At 39.5% G+C, this 24,297-nt stretch overlaps 1 protein-coding gene across 1 annotated transcript; it reads left to right on the top strand.

The window, feature by feature from the left end:
- Window positions 1-442: 442 nt before the first annotated feature.
- On the top strand, window positions 443-19,637 carry LOC133990199 (solute carrier family 25 member 36-A-like). The gene is made up of 7 exons (XM_062428412.1): window positions 443-848; window positions 3,846-4,010; window positions 7,099-7,176; window positions 10,424-10,524; window positions 15,915-15,981; window positions 16,091-16,380; window positions 17,015-19,637. The coding sequence occupies exons 1-7, from the start codon at window positions 808-810 to the stop codon at window positions 17,206-17,208; spliced, it is 936 nt and encodes a 311-aa protein (XP_062284396.1). The 5' UTR covers window positions 443-807; the 3' UTR covers window positions 17,209-19,637.
- Window positions 19,638-24,297: the final 4,660 nt, after the last annotated feature.

The raw sequence follows: 24,297 nt of genomic DNA on the forward strand, positions 1-24,297 counted from the left end.
TTATTTGACCTGCACAGTGACAATATGTCACCTTGACGTGCAAATAAGCTATAGAAACACCGTTTTTTTTTTTTTTTTTCTTGCATTTAATTGACATACTGAGCAAGTTGCACTTTTGTTGAGTTCATGACATTGGAAGAAGGTTTTGTTTTTTTAATCAACGGTCAACCAAAATTAAAACTCATATAAACCCGCCTGCAGAAGTGTGCCTCGTGCTCGTGTGCAATGTAAAGGTCTTCTTAGCTCTGAGAGATAACAGAGATTTCCAGCTTGCACCTGCACATGTTGCACCTCTGATTCATTAACTGCTGAGCATGTGAACGGTGCATGATCAGGGAGGAGACGGCCTAACGTCACGGGTCCCGTTGACCAATAGCAGCGCGTGTTTCCCAGCCTATGGTTGTACAGTAAATACTAGCAGCTCTGCCTCCTTCCCTCTTGATGCAGCGATGAAAGCAGAGGAGAAAATCGAGACACGCTAGTGGATGTGACACAAAAACACCAGTTAGAACTAGGAATAGCTTCAGCACCAGCTGACTGCCTTGTTGACCTCGCAGCTGTCCAATAGTTTTATCGAAGAGAAGAAGCTAGCTGTGAGGAAGAGGAACCAGAGCTAACAGTGAGACAGAGGGGGGTTTGTCGGCCCACTGCAATCTGAATCACCGAAACTCGCCCCCACTGCTGGTTCATCATCGACGTGCGCATCCTAACGGAGGCAGAAAGCACCGGGAAGGGACGGGACCCGAGCCAGTGTTTGACCCTCTGCCGCAGCCCCGAGGTGCGCTGCTAGGCAGAGCATGCTAAATAATGAGCCAAAGGGACACACTGGTTCATTTGTTCGCTGGAGGGTGAGTCAAATAACACCGTTTTATTACGATAATTGTGATATTGTTCATTATAAGAGTCGCAGCAATGAAACATGACTCATTTGTCCATTAAGCTAGCTAACAAGGTCCGCGCGTGCATGTGTCACAATCGGTCACAATCCTGGCAACGGTGTGTGCGTCACTGTCAGCACTGTCAGACTTCCGGTTAACACTACAAAATATTACAAGTTTCATCATGAAGTATTAAAATAAACGTGCCTAGAGGGTAGATCCGGGTGTATTGTAGTTTCAGTGACTACTTTGAGGCATTTAACTCGATCTTTGTCTTTGTTTGCTCGTAAATAACCAACACATTGTATTTTCCATGGAGGTGACATTACTTTATGCTTTGGTTCTGAAGGAGAATTTAGTTCTTTTCCGGTCTACGTGTATTTTGTCACCAGCTTTATGTAACTCTACTGCAGTCACACCAGTGATACTCATTTTCACCGGAGATTTTGCATTTGAAGAAACTGAGACATTACTTGGTGACTGACCTCACCCGTTCAACATGGACTACTTCATCCCTCACACTGTTATTACTTCTTGTGATGGACAGCACTGTCCATCACAGCAGTGCTGATTAGACTGAGCTATGAATTATGCTGGATAAATTGTGTGAAACAGAACACAGTTTCTTGCATGGACACTCACACATTTGGAAACTGTACTTTTACTGTCAGCTGTGGTTTCTTTCTTTTTCTCTCTCTCTCTCTCTCTCTCTCTCTCTCTCTCTCTCTCTCTCTCTCTCTCTCTCTCTCTCTCTCTCTCTCACACACACACATGTTAAGCTGGCTCAGAGGGAGGTTTTGAAATGAATTCAAGTATCTACTTTTGTGACATTGCCTTAAACGGCCATCCAAATTTGACCCCACTGGCTAGCTAACCAGGTCAATGTGTGCGAGCATCAAAACTTCTAACATGCAAAAATTGGTGTGTGTGTACGTCTGTGTAAATATGTCAGATGAAATATATGTGCACATCATCTTAGTGTGTGCCATTTACAGACTGCAGACATTTTCATTCATCATTTTGTATATCATGAATGCACGTAGAGGCTACAGCATATGTTGTATTAAATTCTATTGAAGTAGGTCAACAGTTGTTCCTGCTAGGTAGCAAAGGAGCCTTTCTTGGCTCAAGATAATGCAAACTGCACTGTCCTGGCGTTTGTTGACTTAGTTAAAAATGCATGAAGTACTCTGAGCAGGAGACAGGCTTATCTTTTCTGACAATCACAAAGCATACATCCTTTATGTTGAAAGGAATCATGAATGACAGAAAGTAGGTCAAATCTGGGCACCAAAAGTTTGATGCAGTAAAGGGAAGCTGCTGATGGCACCCCTACTTCCAACGTCTCTGCATATAACTCAGTTTTTTTCTTTGTTTCAAACACTGTTTAATGTTAAGGACTTCCAGATACTGCAGATGAACATTACTGTGCAGAGATCTGTTTAATAGTATTTGGTCCCAGAAACGGTCATCTTATGCTGTATTGCTTTCCAAACTGTAGGTGGGAGTTAATTTTAGAGAGTGAAACCCTGGTTCAAGTTCAAGTTTCTGCTGTTTCTAGACCAATGACTGAGGCCATGATAGAGGTATGACCACTGTAGGTTAGTGATTTTCTACAGTAGCTGAGCAACATTTCTGATTCATCATTCTGTGAAAAGCCCCGACAAGTTGTTGATCAAAGAAAATGTAAAAACAGGCACACAATTGAGCAGTTTATTGGTGCAGTAAGTCTGTCTTGTTTTTCTTACACCTTTTGTCTTTAGTTTCTATTTGTCTGTTACCCCTCCCTATTCTCCTATCTCTCCTGTCAGGGATTTAAAAACTCTGAGACATTACTATCTTGAATAAGCATAATCAGATTTTCTTTCCTCCCCAAAAAACCTGAGCTTGAGTCCCCAGCGCAGTGCTTTCCTCTCACAGCCATTGAGACACACATGCAGCAGCCAGCATAGCCCAGAAAGTAGGCCAAGGGTCACCGCTGCCTGCGAGCATGAATGTGGGTCGGTCTTTTGAAAGGTAAATATAGCTGTTGCCACTCGAATGAGACTGCAGATAGAGGAATTCACTGCTAGCTGCCAGTATGTCAGCGTACCCCACTGTAGAGCCACAACTTAACCCGACCCAAAGAGCATTTGTCTCTGCGATAGTCAACAAACACTTTAAATTTTATGGTGGTTTGACTGTTAACCTACGAGCCCTATTGTGGAAAGCAGCAAGCCTCTGGTGAAAGCAGAGAGGATCAACTAATCACAATCAGTGGCATAGTGAGAGAACATTGTTTTGAGATTATGTCTGGCAGCCCTGGGTTTAAAAACTAGTGTATTCATTTAAACCACATCAGTGAAAATGGACAATGCAGTGATATTGATCTGTGCTCAATGCATTACGTTTTTCAGAGAATTACCAGAATTAATATTACTTTAGTTTGTTTACATGTTGGTGGTCTCAGTCGCAGTTGAGGTCAAAGTCTAAGCAACGCGATCACGTGTTTTTTCTGTTCATTTGTAAGCAGTTATGTCTTTATTTACAGCGCAGATGTATGTTTGAGTGCAGCGAAACACCTGAACAACAGTCTGATATTCACAACATCTTATTTTTGCCCTCTCAGATTGCAAAAGTCAGCAAACTGGTCACAGTTACACTGAGCTGTGGTTGTTTTCTGCATCATGAAATCAGTCAGACACTTTTAGCTGGTAGCTTCACACATCTCGGTATCTTGAGTATGGCAGCATCAGGTCACGGTGTGGATCTGTGCCTGCTTGTAGATAAATTTAGATTAGCAGTTTAGCTCAGAGGAATAACAGATTGTGTTTTACGGATAATAAGATGGTTTAAAAAGACAAATAAACAAACAAACAAAAGACCTGACAGAGAGAATAGGACATATGTCAATAGGATATGACATGGCTCATGTTAACATATTTTTTTCAAGCATATTTTTTCACACAATTGTTTTAATCCCTCTAGATGTGGAGGTACAGTTGGTGCTATTTTGACTTGTCCTCTGGAAGTGGTGAAGACCAGACTGCAGTCCTCCTCCATCACTCTCTACATCTCTGAAGTCCAGCTCAACACTGTCAACGGAGCAAGTGTGGCCCGCGTAGCCCCACCAGGGCCTCTGCATTGTCTCAAGTAAGGACAATGACACTCAATGTTAATTTTGTTTTCCTGGGGGGATACATTATGTGCCAGATGGCTGTTTGGGTAAAAGAGGAGTATTACCAAGTTTAAAGGATAAAGAGGGAGGATACTACTGTCATCTTGACTGTAAGCAAATCTTAAGGTTTTACTTTAACAAATACAGTTGGCTAAAATATATTGTCAGCCTGCAACTATTCTGAGATTTATTACATGTTTAATGATAGCAAAGACAGAAACAAAAGGAAGAAGGTCTGTAAGACAGAAATGAAGTTTTGTAATCAGTCTATGAGCTGTGACACACGCTCTGTGTTTGTTATCACAGCAGATGTCTGTTAGTGATCTTGTTATTTGGCTGTTAATGACCAAGGTTCACGTTACACGCTGAAATTTAAGTTTTTACAGTTGAGTGACTCAGTGACTCAGATAAGATTTGGACTATTTGCATATGTGGTCCAAGATCTGATTTATATGTCTGGCTAAGTGACCAATGTCAGTCAGAACGGTCTGACCCGAATTCAGGATTTAAATTTTTTTTTTGAATGTGTCATGTATTTCCTGTTGTTATAATTCAGTTTCAGCACCTCACAGCACAGTGAACATTAACCTGTTGCCTTCTCGTTCTCATTCTTATCTTCTGCACTATCATTGTCAGCTGACCTCCACAGCTAATAATCCAGGCATGTGGCATGTGTGCTACTCAGCCATGTCATCCATGTTTATGATTTGGCTGTTGCACAAATGATGTCATTTCAGTTCAATTTGCGCATGTTTGTCAGTTTAGGACCTCAGTGGTGTTCACACTCAACACATTAATCGGAACTGACTGCAATACTCTAAAGTTAAGCTACGCCACAATGAAAAACTTTGAAATTTAAAAACACAAATAGCCAATGAGAAGAATAATAATAATTCCTTCAGATACAATAATTCCTTCGTGCTGTTAGAGCGCGGGCCCAAAGTGGATTTAACCTACTACAGTAACATTCATTTTCTCATTTTGTGCAATTTGTTAGGTTCCACTGCAGCTACAAGCTTGAAAAGTTTAAAACCCTCCCTGAGGACCTTGTACTGTAGACCCTTATATTTTTTTGGATTGCTGTGTTGTTCTTGGCTTGAGCTACTTGTTTACAGAACAATCAAACCAACCAAAATATTTAGACAGTAGAACAAATACAGACAAAATAAATCATTGTAAGCCTCATTTTGACCTTAAAGCTCTGTGTAGATTTTGGGTACTTTCTCCAAATAACTACTGGGCAGTCAATGTAAGAAATAAACAAGAAATTGTTCCTTTTTTTTGAAACATGATATGTCATCTATTGTTCATCGTATCATTAGACATAGTGGAAAGTTACCAAAATGATGGGAAGTGAGACTGAAGGGGAATCCGACATCGGTTAGCTGCTTATTTGGAACCTGTGGTGTTTGCCGTCTAAGCCAAGATGCAGTATAAAGTAAACTTAATGCTGATTCAAAATATATCAGATCTCAGTCTGATCGGCTTCACATGTCACCCCAGTATTTATGTGATGGTACAGGAAGCCAGTGCGGCTGAAAAGCAGTAATCAGTGTTGGTCAGTGAGGGATTAACAGCTTTTAAGTAAATATTCAACCAAACTACGAGGCTGTACTCTTGTTCTCTAGCAACCTATTTCCATGACCGTTACAGAGCATGTCACACATGCACAGCACAGTGTTTAACACACTGCCTTGTGCACAAGCTGCTGTGTCTGGAATTTTCCACTGCTAAATGTTTGGAGTAATAGTCTCATAGATTAAGAAACTTTGAGAAACCTCTCACGTTTGACTTCACTTGTGCCGACATAAACCAACTTCTTGAGTTGTCTTTGAGATAAACAGCCGCTGGCAGAAACTGTACACCGCTATTACAGAGTAATAGAGAGTAGGGCAGAAGAGAGCGGTATGGCAGGGAAAGGAAAAACATCGAAGTCAAAAGCTGGTCAACATGTAGTGAGGTGAAGGTCTCGTTCCATTTTAGAGCAGAGTATGTTTATTTATAATTTGTGTTGTAGGACTGTGGGGAACAGTGTCACTGCTACCTCTGTATGCTATTTAAGTATATCTCTGTATACTAAGGTATGTTGTACTGTTAATCATCCAAGTACATTTTTGAGTTGAAGCTGTGAACATAGCTTGACAACTAGAGTATGACTGTAGAGCCAGAAACCCACAAATTAAACGAAATACATCAAATAGCTCAGATCGAGGGCCATTTTCTTATTTAGACCTTGGAGTCTCCTATTTGCACTTGAAGCAGGCTGTGTGAAAATGTGCAGTGCATGGAGGTGAATTGTAGGACACACTTTCTCTGAAAGAGGTTACTGGGTTAGATTGGAAAGAGACACACAGTCTTTTAACCCAGGTGACAAAAGAGAAAATGAACACGTGAGCTGTCAGTGTAACACCACTATAAACACATCCAGAGCAGGGTTAGGTGCTATTTATTTTGGGTCTCTCAGTATGTTGATAGCGACCCTGTTTATAACGCCAGGCTGTATCGAGTGTTGTGACCTGGCATAAAGCCCAAGAAGCTATAATTTACCGGCGCATCTGTTTAGGTGTCCCACATTAGGTACAAATGTAGCTGTAAACAGAGGTGTGCTGCCAAATGAAATGTCATCTCTGCCATTTGACCTCTGTGATATGTTCGGTTTCCTTTCTATTCCCTTTAGTACTTTATAAACATTAATTCTTAACTCTGTATATTTCTTGATTGTGAAATAAAAAACTGTGTCTCTAACATAACCTCAGAATGGATCCTGTTTATAGGATTGCAGTTTCCTAACATTAAAAATAAAATATTCACGTTATTTTTGTTGAGCATTTTGGATTAAAGGATTAAGAAGCAGCTGTTGACATGACAACACCTGCTTGCACATCTTTGCAGTCGGTCTGACAACTTTAAACTTACTCAGAGGATATGAGTCATCCTCCATGCAATCACATGATTATTAATCAAACTATATAACCTTATATAAAGCATATTATATGGATATTAAATGTATTGTGTGCTTGTTGTATATTTAAACATGAAGTAAAATGTTTTCTCTTCCCACAGGTTAATCCTTGAGAAAGAGGGACCCCGTTCACTCTTTAGAGGACTGGGACCCAACCTTGTGGGTGTGGCACCTTCCAGGTATGTACAGTATTACCTACAATACTCTTGGACTGCTGCATGCCCTGTCCTGCTTACCCTCTCCTGCTTTGTGATGTCTTTAGCAATAGCACAAATATACAGAATAAAAGCAAAAGAAAGAGACAACATTCTACATTTGTATATCTGATAAGTGACACAGTAAGTCACCACAGTATCAGAATCAAACATGAGCACAACCAGTTATCAGATACAAAGGTATTTCCTGCGTCATTTCCCTCACACATTACATCAAACCTGGGTACACGTTTCTGTTAATGCATTTGCATGTTTTCTTAGATTTTCATTCTTATTTTTTCAAACTTCCGGCTCACTCAGAGCTTATGTTGGCAGCAAATTGTAGCGAGCCACAAATACTGAAATTAATGTAGTTAAAGTCCGCAGCACTACCATGTAAATCCTAGCGGAAATGAGCAGGTTCCTTCATTCTAGGCTTGTTAGAGTTGCATAACAGCCTGAACTCAGTAGATCAAAGTCTGAATGAAACAGCAGCAGCAGGCGGCGGCCAGCAGTTACACCACCGTCATGTGACTGTTGTTGTTGTATATTATCACAATGGAGTTCCTATAATGAGAGAGTTGTGTTTGAGTCTAATCCCCCTCCCTGACCTGTCTAGTCCTCCCCAGCTACTGCTGCATCACATGGCCATTGTCATCCTCCTGCGTTGGTTTGTTATTCTCTCTCTCTCTCTCTGACTCATCCTTGCCACACTCTTATACTCTCTGTCCCGCCATGTTTGTCATTCACTTCCTATATTAATTCAGAATTGTTTTATCCTCTGCGTCCTTCGCGGCCTATGCTATCGCACCCTGTATGACTCAGACTCTTTGAGGGGCATAAAATAGGGATGTCCCGATCCGATATTTGGATCGGATCGGCCGCCGATATTAGCAAAAAAATGCATATCAATATCGGATCGGCCTGCACGGGAAAATCCCGATCCGGACTCCCGATCCAGTTTGTTTTCAAAACTCCGCACCGATGTAGATAATCCATTCCAGTTTTTTTAAGCTTTTCCCCCCAAATCTGGTCCGCGTTTTTCAGCACACCTAGCGACCTGTCCAGCATCCCACTATTTATTTTCTACTCAGCTTTTTTGTGTGTTTTGCTTTTTTCATACAGTTTACAATATTGTTTGCACTGATGGTTTTTTAAGCCTTGGTTTACACTCTTGTTGTTCAAGAGCAGAGCACTGATGCCAATTCAGTTTGTGTGGTTAATTGACTATTTATTATTTTGTCTATTTTGTGTTTATTTAACCCTGTTAAGAATAAACAGGTCAGCTTCTTATTACCAACCATTGTGGATTATTCAAACTAACCTAATTAAGTTGGCTAGTTGTTCTTAAGAGTAAAACCCTTTTCAACATGAGTATAACAACAAAATAAGTAAATATCTTTAATCTTTAATACATGCTTGGATCGGCCGGTATCGGTATCGGCCGATGCTAAAAGCTACAATATCGGTATCGGATCGGAAGTGCAAAAAGCTGGATCGGGACATCCCTAGCATAAAATGCTCCTGGGTGTGTATGTGTTTCAGTCACATGGGCTGGCTGTCCAGTTGTGGAAATGGCAGCTACTTTCCTGGTGACATGACAGCTATAGCAGACTGAGCTATAAGAACATGTTGTTACATAAGGAATAAACTAGATGAACTCATTGGCAACACACAATCCCTCTCTGTCTTCTGTGTAGTTTTGAGATCCTCTTGTGTCAAGTGCAGATCAGTAAGGCTGTGTAATATTACACATGAAGTATATATCATAACATATCTGTATTTTGTACTGAATTGCCACTGAAGCTATATCAAACTTATTTTGTGTTAAATTCGTGCATACAATTAATTATGGCTCCACTGCTAAATCGGATGTCAAGGATACCTTATTAATTAATTAATCAAATGTCCTTAATTCACACCTGTATATTTCTTCTTATTCTATATTCATCTTTGGACACATGTTTGCCAGCAGCATCGAGGCATTGTTTTTTACGTCACTGGTATGTCCTAGTTATGAAACAAGTACAATAAAACTGCACGCTATGGATAGAAAGAACTCCTCCACTGAAGTTGATTGATTTTGGAGTCATGAGTGTCATTCATATTTAAATTTCACACATTAATTAGAGCACCAAAAAATATAAGCAATTTTTGTTTTTACTTGAAAAACAGCTTAATTTATGTGTGTTACATGTAAAGATGCAACATTACCATTCAGTTTAACTACAGTCTAATTTTGGTAAAGCGTATGTTTTAGATACAATATAATTGCATTAAATAACATATTTATTGCTTTATTCAGCTATAAGAGCAGCTGTTGGTTGCTGAGCTGCAGAGTTATTCTCTCTTGCTAATAATTTGGAAACAGCACTCCGACTGTGATGCTGGAAAACAAAAAAAAATCTTTTGATACTAATGAGTGTACGGTCTACCAGGCATGCTGCTGGGCTTCATTAGCCACACACACACACACACACACACACACACACACACACACACACACACACACACACACACACACACACACACACACACACACACGTGCATACAGAACAGCATCACTCATTACGTATGAGAGATGCATATAAACATTCAGATCCGCTCACCTAATCCATCTCTCATACACAGAACACTGTGATCGTGTTGTGCATGCTCTCAATTCAGAACGAGGGCAGGGCAGGGATGTGTAATTCCAGTCAGCAGGAATATTGACTAAATCCTGTGATTTTTATTTAGTGAGGAGCAGCTAGGATCATCAGAGATAAATCTGCTACTAAAGCTTGCCATGAGATTGAGAGACACACACACACACATACACACACACACACACACACACACAGATTAACTCCTTTCAGTGGCTTTTACGCTACATATTAACTGGGCTTAGCTCTGCTGCAAGCCCTCATGTACAGTTAAGGCAATATTTTATCTCAGGCAATTGAAATAAGGCTTTCATATTTATTGAGGTTAACTTGGTCTTATTGTTATTCTTTTTTAAATCTTGCAATTATATAAAAGCTTTCCTATTTACTTAACTGATGGTCCCACTCAGTGAATTCAGTTCCCGGATGCTCATCATTCTTTTTTTTGTTGCCGATTTATTATTTTGACCAGTGGTACATGTGTTCAGACTGAAGAAGCTACTTGTTTGTAGGAAAAGAGTTGTGTGTCTTTTTTAGTGTTTTTCATTTCTGACTAACCTGTGTCCCCGTGTTGTTACATGTTACAGGGCGATCTACTTTGCTGCCTATTCAACAGCTAAGGAGAAACTGAATGGCGTGCTGGAGCCAGACTCTACCCATGTGCACATGGTGTCAGCTGGGCTGGCAGGTAATGATTGCTCCTTCTCCCCCTCCCTTCTGTTCGTATGTCTGTCTGTCTGTCTGTATGTCTGTCTGTCTGTCTGTCTGTCTGTCTGTCTGTCTGTCTGTCTGTCTGTCTGTCTGTGATCTCTGCCTGTTTGTCTGTCTGTCAGTCTGCCTGGGCAGTGTATCTCACTGATGGGTTTTATTAAAAAAAAAAGAATACAATTATTCAGTTTGTCTTCCTCAGACAAATTTCATTTTTCTTTTTCTTTTCATCAGTTTTTTTTCACAGTTTGAAGTAAACCAGAGTATTACTCCACCCCCTCCCCTTCTTTACCCCCTTGCCATATACATACATGTGTGGGATGGTGGGATCTTCACAAACTTGTTAATATTAAAAGCATGCTAAAGCTAAATAATAGTTTTTTTTGTTGTAAGTAGGCATTACGTAGCTGTTTCATGTACACAAATATATCAATAAGGGGTTTATCAGAAAGCACAATTTAAGACTCTCAGGATCAAAATAACCTTGAATATGGATTGTGGTGCTAACAGCCACAGTTAGTTTATTGTGAAACTAAGTCATGACATTTACAGAGACCGATTTAGTCAAAATCGCCATACTTTATATCAGTATATCAGTATATCAGTATATCAGAGCTAATTTTGTGGCATTATAGGAACATTTTAAAACAACAACTAATAAAGTATCTTTAATGATGCCAATCAGATCTTTGCTGCTTACTCTTGTGAGAATGTACTCTTTGTAACTACACCGAGATAATACTCGTCACTTCACTATGGCCTTGACAGCCCACATATAGCAGAGGAGGCGAGAGCTTATCTCAGTAGTCTCAGGAGATAAGACAAATCAGCCAGGCGTATTCAGCTGTATTGTGTCACTGCTGACATTTATACTACTATATGTATTTTCAGCTGTTTGACAAAAAGAGTGACACCACATGGTCCTCAAAGTTTAGGTTGTGCTTTCCTCCTATATAAGCCCTGTTGTCCCTCATGTCCTCCTTTTTTTTCTCCTCTCATTGCCCCTCTTTCCTTTTTTTGTATTCTTTAATTTTGAGCCCTCTCCAGAGGACTTTGTAAATGGTTTAACATCCCAGTTGTTACTTAAACAGTGTGGTCTGGGCCCCCTTCTTTACTCTGTGTGTATAGAGGAGAGAGCACGGCCCCCAAAGGTCAACCGGGGCCCCTGGCACTCGGGCGGACACGTCAGGTAGCACCCCATTTCTCTACACTGGTATGATGAAAACCATGGTGTTTTTTATGAATATTAGTTAGTTCGTAATGGTTATTTATTTGTAAAGATATTACCATTGCTTACGGCAATGTGTTTGCTGCTGGTTTGTAGTTTTAGGTTGTTATTATAAGGTTTTGTTATTGCCTAGTCTTGACACACATCTACCCCCTTCCCCTTAGTCTTGTTCTTGCAACGCAGTAACGGTAAAGTAATGACACATAATTCTGTGGATTTCATGTTGTCAGCACAAAAGAAATGCTAACCTTGTCACTGCTACACAGGGCTGTAATCAATGTGCTCCATTTTGTCTTTTGTCATCATCCATCAACACCATCTGTGCCTCAGTCATTTCTTTTCAAGGAGAATTGGTGTCACTCCATCATTTTAAAGGCAGGCACTATTTCAACATGACTGACTCTTACTAGTTGAATTATGAAGAAAGTTTGTCTCACAGTTTAACCTCAATAGTACTGGCAGTGGCAACAGTTTAAAAAACATGCAGCTGTCTATTTCACATACTTAAACATTCAGTTTTTTCTTCATTTTGCACATATTTCTTTATGAGCACGGCAGTAACATACTATTATCTTTAGGACCTGGAATGAAATAATGACGCATTACATACATTTTGCCCATGAGCCAGACGTGCTGAAAAGCTGTTTTCATGGTTTATTGGACAAACATCTGTGAAGTTGAACAACACAAATGTCTCATTGTCTTTCACTTGCACATATTATCTGTGTTGTCCCCAAGCTTGAGCAATAGAAGAGTTATTTGATACAGTTCAGAGTAGATTCAGCTTGCAGGAGACACCAGTACCCTGGTGACTGAACAGCTAAATCTTACCCTGATGCCTGGATAATTGTTTCCAGTTTTATAAAGTAACTTTGCAGAATCACTGTCTCCCATGGCCTCCCTGCAGTGAGTTGTGGCTCTTCTTGCACTAGGTGAAGGGTGGCCACTCCCAGCACACTTTTTTTCCACCCTCCAGCAGTTAATCTAAAGCATGTTTCCATCTCTGAATGTAGGTCAAACTCCTCTGGTGAAACCGCACAGGGACTATGTGTCTATAGAAGGATCTTTGTGCACCTCATGCAGCAGCATGTATGCAGATCCAGTTTCACTTCCATTCCTAGAAATGTATGTCAAGTTACTTTGTGCCTTGTCATAGAAGTTTATGGCCCTGCCATTGTTGTGTGCTGAGGTTTATATACATAGATAGTGGTAAATACACCAGTTAAGCTCACCAAAATATATGTTGAGTCATTCTTTATGTGTATATCATTGACTCAGAAGAATAACTGCTGAAAAAATGAGAAGATCATTTATATTATTTGCATTTATTTACTTATTAATTACTCCATTGTAGTAATTAATGGACACATGTTTTATTAAGATGATCCATTTTATTAACAATGGAAGCCTGTGAGTAAAACATTCATAATAAACATTTTAGAAAAGCAAAAAAAAACCCCAAAACTATTAATAAACTCAACTAAAACTATTCAAATGAAATTGTTAGATGAGTGTAATTTTGAACATAAAGTTGTTCATTTTACATGAAATATTGAAACTTTGCATGAGAGCATTTGGTAATTTAAAACTCTGTGAACATAGTATTTATATGAAGAGTACGGTTTAGACCTGCTCTATGTGTAAAGTGCCTTGAGATGACTTTGTTGCGATTTGGCGCTATACAAATAAAGATTGATTGATGAAGTAATTTCATTTTGTGTGACACTGAATTGGACTTGTTTAATAACTCCTTTAGGAGTTATTTGATGTGTTTCTCTAGAAATAGACTGACTCTCTGGCGTCACATTTTTCTCCTCATGAAAGGACATCTGAAGGTTATTTTTAAACATATCCCACTTTTGAAAGAATCAGGTTTGGTCCAGAGAGGTATTTGGGGCTGGTTGAGTTGCATTCACTGTCCCACTTGTGTCATCTGTGAGTTCATCCATACCTCATCACATATTCATAATATAGTCTCTTCCTTCCACCTCCATGTTTCATCACCATCATGCACTGCAGAGTGTCTGTTACAAAACGACAAGGTTAGCATTTCCCCCTGCCTCTCTTCATTTCCTTATTTTATTAAGCATTTGATGTCGTCTTTTCTCTAATATCTACATTATAAACTGATAATGGAAGGATGGTTATAAAGAATACATCCTCAATTTTAATTCTGCCTTTGTATTTGCACTTGTGTTTCACCTCGCTCTTGTGAGATGGAGCTGGAGTTATGGATTGGGTTGACTTCTGTTCAGTCGACATTTTCTTTATTCCAGTTGATTAAAAGGAATAAAGGGAGGGATGAACTGGAAATAAAGTGGAAGTAAAACAAATGTAAACTGATTCAAAGTATGAGAATATATTAGAGGGGATGGGGTTTAGAGTTGGGATAAGGGTTTTGGGAAAAGATAGGGGGTGGGGGGGCGGGCCGCCGTCCTTCACCTCCCATCTTTTCTCCATACACCTATACAGAAAGTGGGATGGGGTTGGTGGTTGGTTGGGTTGGGGGTGGATGTGACTGCTGCTTGTGTGTGACTGTGGTACAGAAAAGCCTGTGTCTATTTTAGGGCTTTACTGTAAAGCTTTCACCCCTGCGTGATTGGGTGGGACATCCCCGCCATCTGAGCCCCCCATATCTGCAGGCTACTAGCTGCAGCGGGGAGGAGCTGGAGGAGCTTTGCCCCTCCCTCGTGAGTACACGCCATAGACGCTACTTCCTTCTACTTCCCTCTTTTTTATCTTCTTCTTTCTCCTCTTCCTCTTCTTCTTCTTTGTTCTTCTCTTCAACAGACCTGTGTCATCCTCTCCTCTTCACGCAGTTGCCTTAACGTAGGGCTGTGTTGCACTGATACACTAGATGTGACTGAGGTCTCTTTTTTATAGACTTGCTCTGGTCTCAGCTGTGTTCTGCAAATGGCCGTGTTTTATTTCTCTATGGATCAGTTGTATAAAAAAAAAGTTACACAGCCTTTGTGTCATATTTTAATGATACAAAGTGCACATTAATTAACTTTATGCCCATTTCAAGCTTTACATTACTGTACATTGTCTAGCATTCATACTAAACAAAAACCCAATGACTGTTCAAAATATCACCTGTAAAAAACATGACTGACCCCTGTTTTAGATCAGCCTAACATTAAGGATATGAAGGCAGGTGTACATTAGAAAACATCTGCCCACCACTTTTAGGAAGTCTGTACTTAATTCCAAGTCAGAGACTTTCCACTTTAGTCCTGCTGAATAATTGAAGAATCTCCTCCAGACACCATTTTGTTTCTATGTGCTGTAGTACTGTAGCTGTGCTAGCATCAGGCAAAAAGCCTGTCTTGAGTGTCTAACCAGTTAACTGCTGGTTTGTTGAATGTCATAGAATAAATAAAATACACACATTCAAGGACTAACAAGGGAGTACATTCATATTAACCTAACAATGAGACTTTGAGCAATGTCACAGCTTTGTTGTGACTTGAAGTTTTGGTGTAACAGATGTGCTTAATAAAAGGCTTATGTTGTAGTTATGTGTGTATTTGAAAGCAAATTAAAAAGAAAAAACAGACCGCCTCTGTAAGCTCTTTAAAATTAGCCTGTTATAATTGTGAGTGATTTTTATTACAACTACAAGAGCTCTCATTAGCATTTAAAAGAAATGAATCAGACTGCAGAATAATAACAATCTGCCACACTCAAAGGCCTAAAATGAATTTGCTGCTTGGCCTCATTTTCTAGTCTGCTATTAGATATTTTTCAAGATGATAAATGAATCAACAATAAAGCACTCACAGCTGCTGCCTTCATGCACTGTTGTTAGTTAAGATACTCTACTTCAGGAAGAGAGCTGTTTACATGCACCTGAGAAGCATTTCACACAAAGAGGATCAATATGTGAAACTAAACAACTGTAACTCAATGAATGACTTTTTGAAAAAAGATGATATTGATACAGATACTCATCTATTCTCAATTCATTCTATTCATTGAAATCAAAAAGCTGATGAAAAAGACCAACACTAGTTGATCCTGTTTCGTGAAGTGCTTTTTTGTCTTTTTTAGCGTAGATTATTTCATGTTGATAATTAGATTGTGTATTCCTGAGTGTCTCTGCATCTGTCTGAACCTTTGCACTTTACTGAATTTCTCAGGGTTCACCGCCATCACAGCCACCAATCCCATTTGGCTGATCAAGACGCGCCTGCAGCTGGACTCCAGGTGAGAAATATATTATCAGAACCCTATAAGCAACTTTCTTATAATAATCAGAACAAGCTGGGTTTGTGCTTTTGCTGGACTTTAATTCTAAGTATCTCCACGAACACAGAAACCGGGGAGAGAGACGCATGAATGCGTTTGAGTGTGTGCAGCGGGTGTACCAGATGGACGGTCTGCGTGGTTTCTACAGGGGCATGTCAGCCTCATACGCTGGCATCTCTGAGACTGTTATCCATTTTGTCATCTATGAGAGCATCAAACGGAAACTGTTGGAGGCGAAGGCCCAGAACAGCATGGACGACGAGGTGGAGTCTGTCAAAGACGCCTCTGACTTTGTGGGCATGATGCTCGCAGCAGCCACCTCCAAGACCTGTGCCACCTCCATCGCCTACCCCCATGGTAAACTCCTGTCTCACTCATCTTAGTTTTTCTCTTTAGGGGTAAAGTTGGGGATATTCTATACTTTTCTTACTGTCAACAAATCCTGTGAAAAGACCAAAATCAACAATGCATTACTCCGTCTCTCAAAACTTACATTTCTTACTTCTCAAGACTTACAGTCGTTTATCATTTAGCTTTGCCCATATTCTACTTCTACTTTACCATACTGTCATACTTATTTAGTTAAGATACTCTCAGTTGTGAATGTTTGAAGTCATATTGAGACATGGAAAAATAATTGATGAAAAACTCTTGAGATCCTCTTCTTCAGTATAAGTATTTTAAAGTAAAATTACTTTGTGATGGAGAAAAATGGCCCATATGAGTGATATTATGTTGTGGAAGCTGGTGGAGGTGGAGCTAATTTTAACTACTTTGAATGCTTTATTATGTTTTAGCTGTCAGATTCAATGAGTGGAGTTAAAGCTATAATATTTTCCCCTGAATTCTAATTCAGCAAATGTACGAGTACTTCAAAATTACACTTACATTTGCTATTACACTTATTAATATTATTTAAGAGTGTCTGAAATAGATATAAAGAACTATGAAGACTTAATTAAACAAACTTTCCTCTGCTTTCAAATTGCAGAGGTGATACGCACACGGCTACGAGAGGAGGGAAGCAAGTACCGCTCGTTCTTCCAAACTCTGATTACAGTACCCAGGGAGGAGGGATACCGAGCGCTGTATCGCGGCCTAACCACCCACCTGGTCAGACAGATCCCCAACACCGCCATCATGATGTGCACCTATGAAGTGGTGGTCTACCTGCTTGGTCGTTAGCCCACCAGGCATGTCTCCCTCGTGCTTTCAGAGGGAGACAGAAGCGGTTAGCCAAATGATTGAGAAGGATGCCCTTTGGTGAGGAACAGAAAAAGTCAAAGTGAAGACCAAAGGAAAACCCAAGATACTCTAGAGGACCAGCAAAGGACAAATGAAAAAACAAAAAGATGAAGAAAAAGGAAGGAGGAAGTTCCTTTGTTACCACATCAGCATCTCCACTTCCAGTTCCCTTTATCAGACTGCTGGAACAGATAGAGGGCGCTGTAGATCACAGAAAAGGTAATATGAGTAGGATGAGAAAGGAAAGAGAAAGCTAGAGTTTGACGTCTGTTAAACAGAAGGTACCTCTGAAAGAAACTATTTTAAGCACAATTCAGTGGCCTTAAAAGAAAGAGTTTTAGTTTGAGTCATTTTCTCTGAGTGAAAAGTAAAAAAAAACAAACAAACACCCTTTTCCCTTCTACAGAGATGATATTGTAAAAGGGGAATGCATGGAGACCACTGCATTTGAAAGGAAGGACAACTAAATGTAGGTCAGTTTCAATTATCAAATAATTTCCACTTGGCACTATTTTGTCTGTACTAGTACACACTTGCTTCAATGCTGTTAGACTACTGTAAGATTTGATTACTGGCAGTTGAGGAATTTCCACTGGAAGCAGAATGTGAGAAGAACATTTTCACTTCAGTCTGTTTTAAAGGCTCCTAATCCACCCGTCTTTGCACTACAGAAAGTACGTCTTCAAGCATTCCCCTTTGAATGCTGCAGTTGACCCCTGGATATCCTGAAGTTCATGCAAAGCAGTGCACTCACTGGCCAAATACAATGAAACACAATGAAGAGCTTGTGTCGTCCGTCACTCACATGCCTCAGAGTGTTTATAAAGAGTATATGAAAAAGCTGACTTTCTTCTAGTGTTTTTATTCCTCTATATGATCCAGGGCCTGGAGGTGACATGCTTTGGCTGAAGTTGGCCTTGAGTGTTTGTCAGTTTGTCTCGTTGTGCAAACTGAAATAAGATTGATATACAAGGCCAGCTTCTTCTAGTGCCCAGTCGCTGCTCAGGACTCTGAAATCTCTGTGTGAAAACATAAGACCAATGTGTCCTTTTCAAGATGTGAAGTGTGCGACTGTCCAAAAGGTACCCAGACTAAGTATCTGCCATTGGAATGCCACTACTTGAATATAATGTGACAGTGTGGGGAAATGTTGGAGTATGAGAACGTTGGTGGGAATTCAACAGCACCCCATTAACTGGTTCTGTGTGTATGTATGTGTCTAACATGTTGGTCACTTAAACAGCCAACTATGTTCGAGAGAGTGTGTGTCTGTGTGAGTGTGTGTCTGTGTGAGTGTGTGTCTGAGTGAGTGAGTGAGTGAGTGAGTGAGTGAGTGAGTGAGTGAGTGAGTGAGTGAGTGAGTGAGTGAGTGAGTGAGTGAGTGAGTGAGTGAGTGAGTGAGTGAGTGAGTGAGTGTGTGTGTGTGTGTGTGTGTGATGCACATCTGCAGTCATGCACGCATGCCTGCATGTATAATAAATATCTACTCCAGATTTCCCTCCACTAATTATTAATCTTGCAAGACACTGCGGTTAGGAGTGTGGAAAAGCTACTGTACAAAAGTGGCAGCTTTCATTCCCACTCTCATGCCAGTCCTTCCTTCCAGTGGCTTCCAACTGACCTGATAACATGCACTTTTGTGGCCTTTTAGGGCTTGTGCTTTGCATTTTCTTGTGTGGACAGTTTAAACTTGTACATTGTAAAAGAAAAAAGTATTACTGTATATCAAAATGGTATTTTGCGCAACTGTTCTTATAGCAGATATATTGTACAGTGTAGAGTTCTCAGTAGTTGTGAAGGATGTCCAGTGTGTGTGTACATAATATAGATACTGTATATGCATATCATTTATTGTTTTTTTTTCTTAGGTCCGTGTATGATCATGCTGTATTTTGCATTTGCAAATAATTGTTTTCATTTTTGTGCAATTTAACCTCGTTTTGACATGAATATTGATATAGCTTGTCTGATTATTATTATTTTTTGTATTAAGCTGACATGCGAGCATTCGTGCTAACATGAAAGCTAACAAATGCTGCAGGAAAAATACTTTGATGCCAGCATTCGTGCTGGAGCATCGGTTAGTCATAAAAAGTGTTCCATGTTGCAGAGTTTCCATCGTTTGTGCTGTTTACATTGTTCTGTACTTTCTGTCAGATCATTTTATGGTTTTCCTAGCAACATGTTTTGACTTTAAAGATGAGACGTGTTTTAATGTGAGAGTTCAAAAAATGGAGTAGTCTTTTCTTTAACACTGTGAAGAGTGCCACAGCTAGTTATGATTATTTAAAACACAAATTGAGAGATACACAGATTGTTAAACATGTGTTATTGGAAAGAATCATTAAATGTTCTCTTTTTTAAGGATCACATAGCACAGGGGTTCTCAAACTTAATGGGGTCGGGGACCCCTAATGGCGCAAAAATATTTTGCAAGGACCCCCTCTTAATCACAACACAAATTTAGGCTTACAACTTACATCATATAGGCTTAATATCTGTTCTGTCAAATACATTGGAACATTTTATTACCAGAACATGTTATGTTGATACCTCAATAGTTTCAAACAGAATCATTTCATTGCATTTTGGCCATAACTTGACCTGTAGCAAACTGTTTCAAGGACCCCCTGGCAATGGCCTGGGGACCCCCGGGGGTCCCCGGACCCCACTTTGAGAACCACTGACATAGCATATACAAAGAATTATTTTTGGGGAAAAGTGGACACATTTTAACAAATTGTATCCAAGCATCTCATCTTTTTTTCTTGTTTTCTTTATTGCAAAGCCCTCCCTCCACAACACCCCTTACATACTATAACCACTGTGGTCTCTCATACTTGTTCTCAATATGGGAATTATAAAGGCTCCTGAGTCCCAATGTAAAAACAACATATACAGAAAATTGGGGTGCATTCAGGCATGATGTTATTCTTGAACGCTCTCATTTTTCTCCTTGTTTTAGTTACATTTCAGAGGCAAACCAACGCCTGTGTTCTAATTTATAATAGTTATTGATTTTCAGTCTCCATTGACGTGCTGGTCCAAAGTTGCTGTCTGTGCTGTTGCAAAAAAAAAGAAAGAAAAGCTGACTCATTTTAATGTCCACATTTTCCTGTAAAAAACACTAATAGGTTTTATGTCTTTGGCTCCGTTGCAAAAATACTTGAGGTCAAATTACCAAAATGTGACACGAACAGACAACTGGACAAACAGTGCAAACATTTTACTTATTTTTTTACCTCTCGTTTCAGTGTCTGTATGCAATTTAGTATCTTTGTCCTGTATGCTTGGACAGGAACCTCAAGCAGGGTTGAATAAAACCTGGAAAATTGATTTTGCCAGCTCAGTTGTTGATGTATTTTTTTGTTTGTTTGTTTTTTAAACACAAAAGTAAATAAAAAATACATTTGAAACTAAAATTGAATCGGCATTTTCATTTTTTATCTTGTTAGACTTGTACACACTTGTTATGATGCTATGATTATTAATGATGAAAAATGTAAATATTAGACATACATTATTTACTCTTTTCAGTGGTCATAAAACAACCTGATTTTGAATGAAGAAATGTTCTCCTTTCGCAGAATGAAAGTCCTTAGTATAGCTCCCTATTTTAAAATGACAAGAAATGTAAAAACTATACACCCTGGTGTACCCTGGTTACTATCTTCCACTGTTCTTTATTACAACTATAGAAAGTATTATCTATCCATTCATCCATGGTGGTGAGGTGGTTGTATTATACCTACCAGCACCACCAGGAGGAGCCAGATAGCGCCTGAGAGATTTCAACAGTGCGCAAGTTGATTCTACTGAATTCCCTTATTGTGCATTTCTCCTGGATCACATTCATGCTCAGATATTAGAGGCCAATAAAAGCATTGATTTATATTTAGCTCTCTCTAAAGTAGGTTTGCAGCCGAGTTAATCAATGAATAAGGGTAAATGGAAATTTGGATAATCTTCCACCATAATGCGTGTCGTGGCTGGACTCAGTGATTTATGACATTAAAAGGATCACAAGGCATTAAATTGTATTGATTCTATAAAACAGCTGTTTGGGTTCACCCCATACAGCATCTATAATCATAATGTGTGATAAGCCAACACTCAGTCTATATTGCAGCTCGATACCAATCAATCAACGCTAATATAAAGCAGTCTTAATTTCACTTTTTTTCAATTGACTCTTGCTGTTATATAACTCAACAGACTTCCACTTAATAACACGTTGATTTGTTTAGTGATACAAATCTTGATGGAAAGCACAAAAACAGAAATAAAGCATGGGGGTAACGATACATTAAATGGCTGTCGGACATATCAGTGTGTTGACAATTGTGGAAATGGCTTTTCACTTGAGTAAAAAAAGAAAAGGTAGTTTTAAAAGTACAACAGATTGAAAGCGACCCTTTAGGAGTACGAATTGTAATCACTGCAATGATTCAATTTATTTAATCAAAACAGTGCCCCACGAAGACTAAAAATGTCGTATACTGCAATTGTACGGCATAGGCTACACAATCTGCTCAAAACAAATGAAATGTGAGATTGAAACATTTCTAATAGTTGAAATACTGAACGACGTTTAAGTGAAAGTGGCAGCTCAAATACAGCCATGAAAAGAGTTGAAATAGCCATAAAAATTGATACTGAAAGTGTTGACTGAAGCACTGAAAGGAGTGATAAAATGAGCTGGAAATGTTTGCTGAAGCATATCAAGAAAGAGATGAAAGGAGTGTAACCGTCAGATGATGTGTTAGCACTGAAAATCAGGCATCAACCATTAAGATATGAGCTGGAAACAATATACCATTAAAACAAAGATGAAAGGAACTACACAATAAATTAAATTTCTTGCAAAAAATAAATAGGCTAATCAAAATTCATACCTAAAACAGATGGCCAAAATGTATTCTAAAGTTCAAACCAAATAAATAGTGCAGAGACACAGTGGCAGGCAAAATTTATAATCCCTTTATGTCTGTGCCAAAGTTGGTTTTCATCTGGGAAGAGTGGGCATTATTATTATTAATATTAGGCTATTATTATTATCATTATTATTGTTAGTGGTGGTAGTAGTAGTAGTAGAAGAAGAAGTAGTAGTAGCAGCAGCAGCAGTAGTGGCAGTAGTGGCAGTAGTAGCAGTAGTAGTAGTAGTAGTAGTAGTAGTAGTAGTAAATAGAACTTGTACATCTCTTGCGTAAAAACTTATCGAAGTTTACGAGCCGCCATAAATGCACCATATCTACCAGAGGAGCCAATAATATGAGAGCAGCACGCTGTGTTGTGGTGGGGTTGACCAATCAGCGCGCTCGCTCGCTGCGGAGTAAATGGACACTCAGCATCGGCTCCCTGGCTGCCTGTCTGTATCCAGCTGCTGTTTACTGCAACAAAGAAACTGTCGCTACAACGCTGAAACATTAAATAACATCGCTGGAATAAGGTTGTTGTCATCCACCGAGGAGAGGAGGAGCCTCAAGTTTTCTTACCGCGCCGAGAAATCACCAGAGAAAAGTGTCGTTTGGAGACGAGTTGAGTTTGTGCAAGGTGAGTGTTTCTCTGTTTACACCGGATGAGCTTCTGGCAAGATTCAGAGCACTGGGTTTTGTGTAGTTTTAAGTAGAGGAGCCTAATGTTGTGTTTTCTTTTTACACCCCCTTTTTTGGATTGCTTATTGATAAATTCACACCGATGAAAAGGAAATGTCTTTGTACAGCGTTGGCTCCTTAAATTGTAATATTGTCAGATAAAGTTATTACAAAGATTGAACACATGTTCACACTGAGTCTCTGTTGGATATGAATTCATGGGCTTGTATGTGTGTCTGCACTTTCACACGATCACCTCTCTAGTCACACTGATGTCACCTCATCTGTCATCTTACATCACACAATAATGAGATGGAAAGACTGAGTCTCTGCTGCAGCTTTATATATATATGTAAGACTCAATACTGTGAATTATCAGTACACCCCTCCACACATCATTAAAACACATTCCTGTATATGTTTCCAGTTATTCTATGATCTAATAAAATGACTCGGACTCAATCATCCTTAATAGGAAACCAAGGATTCATTTTGACATGAAGCATCAAAGGGAGGATTGTGCTTGAGGTACATCTCCCCCATCTTCCCTGCTGGACACTGCTGTAAATTGCCCCCTGATTTTCTGCTTCAAGGCACATTCACACTTAAGGGACCCCATGGGGTCTGGGGATGTGTGTGTGTGTGTGTGTGTGTGTGTGTGTGTGTATGTGTGTGTGTGTGTGAGTGTGAGTGTGAGTGTGAGTGTGAGTGTGAGCGTGAGTGTGTGTGTGTGTGTGTTGAAAATTGACAGATTAGCATTTGTTAAGTATCAGAAGAAGCTTTACTCAGGCATCTCAGGAATAAGCAAAATCAGTATGTTAACTGATTGTCAAAGAATGTAAATATTTTGACCCTTTTAAAATCCTTTTGAGGTCTCCATCACAGGTTGCAATGAGAAGTTCAGCCAATGTGTGGTTTCCTACACAGATTGTTTAATATGAGTAATTTCAGAAGGCTGTAAAGGTTCTAATTCAGCACACATTGCATAAAAAGTCACAGTATCAGTTATTTATCATGTGGGAGGTTGACCTCCAGATCAGGAACCTTGAGTTGGTTATATGGGCATGCAGAATCAGCTATAAAATAGTCTTGACTTGACTTTACTGCCAAAGGACCCTGCAAATTACACACTTACTATTACTCATATTCTACTTACTACTTCATTATTGCATGTTCCAAGGACTGAACCTCTCGCAGTACTCTGTGAGTGATCACTTCTTTCTGCGGCTCCACCTTGACATTTACTCAGCTTTATAGTCAAGATGGGTAAGGTGACAAGGACAGGGAAAATGGAGAGCAGATGGTAAGAGCAGGGAGGGGAGGAGAGGAAAAGAGAGGAAAGAACAGAGGACACTGAAAATTGGACAAGATGTGACTGTGAGAAGGGGGCAAGAGAACAAAAATGAGAAAGAACAGTGGAAACAGGAGCTTGCCT

The sequence above is a fragment of the Scomber scombrus genome, chromosome 11, assembly GCF_963691925.1.
Source record: "Scomber scombrus chromosome 11, fScoSco1.1, whole genome shotgun sequence".
In the NCBI taxonomy this organism is placed as follows: domain Eukaryota; kingdom Metazoa; phylum Chordata; class Actinopteri; order Scombriformes; family Scombridae; genus Scomber; species Scomber scombrus.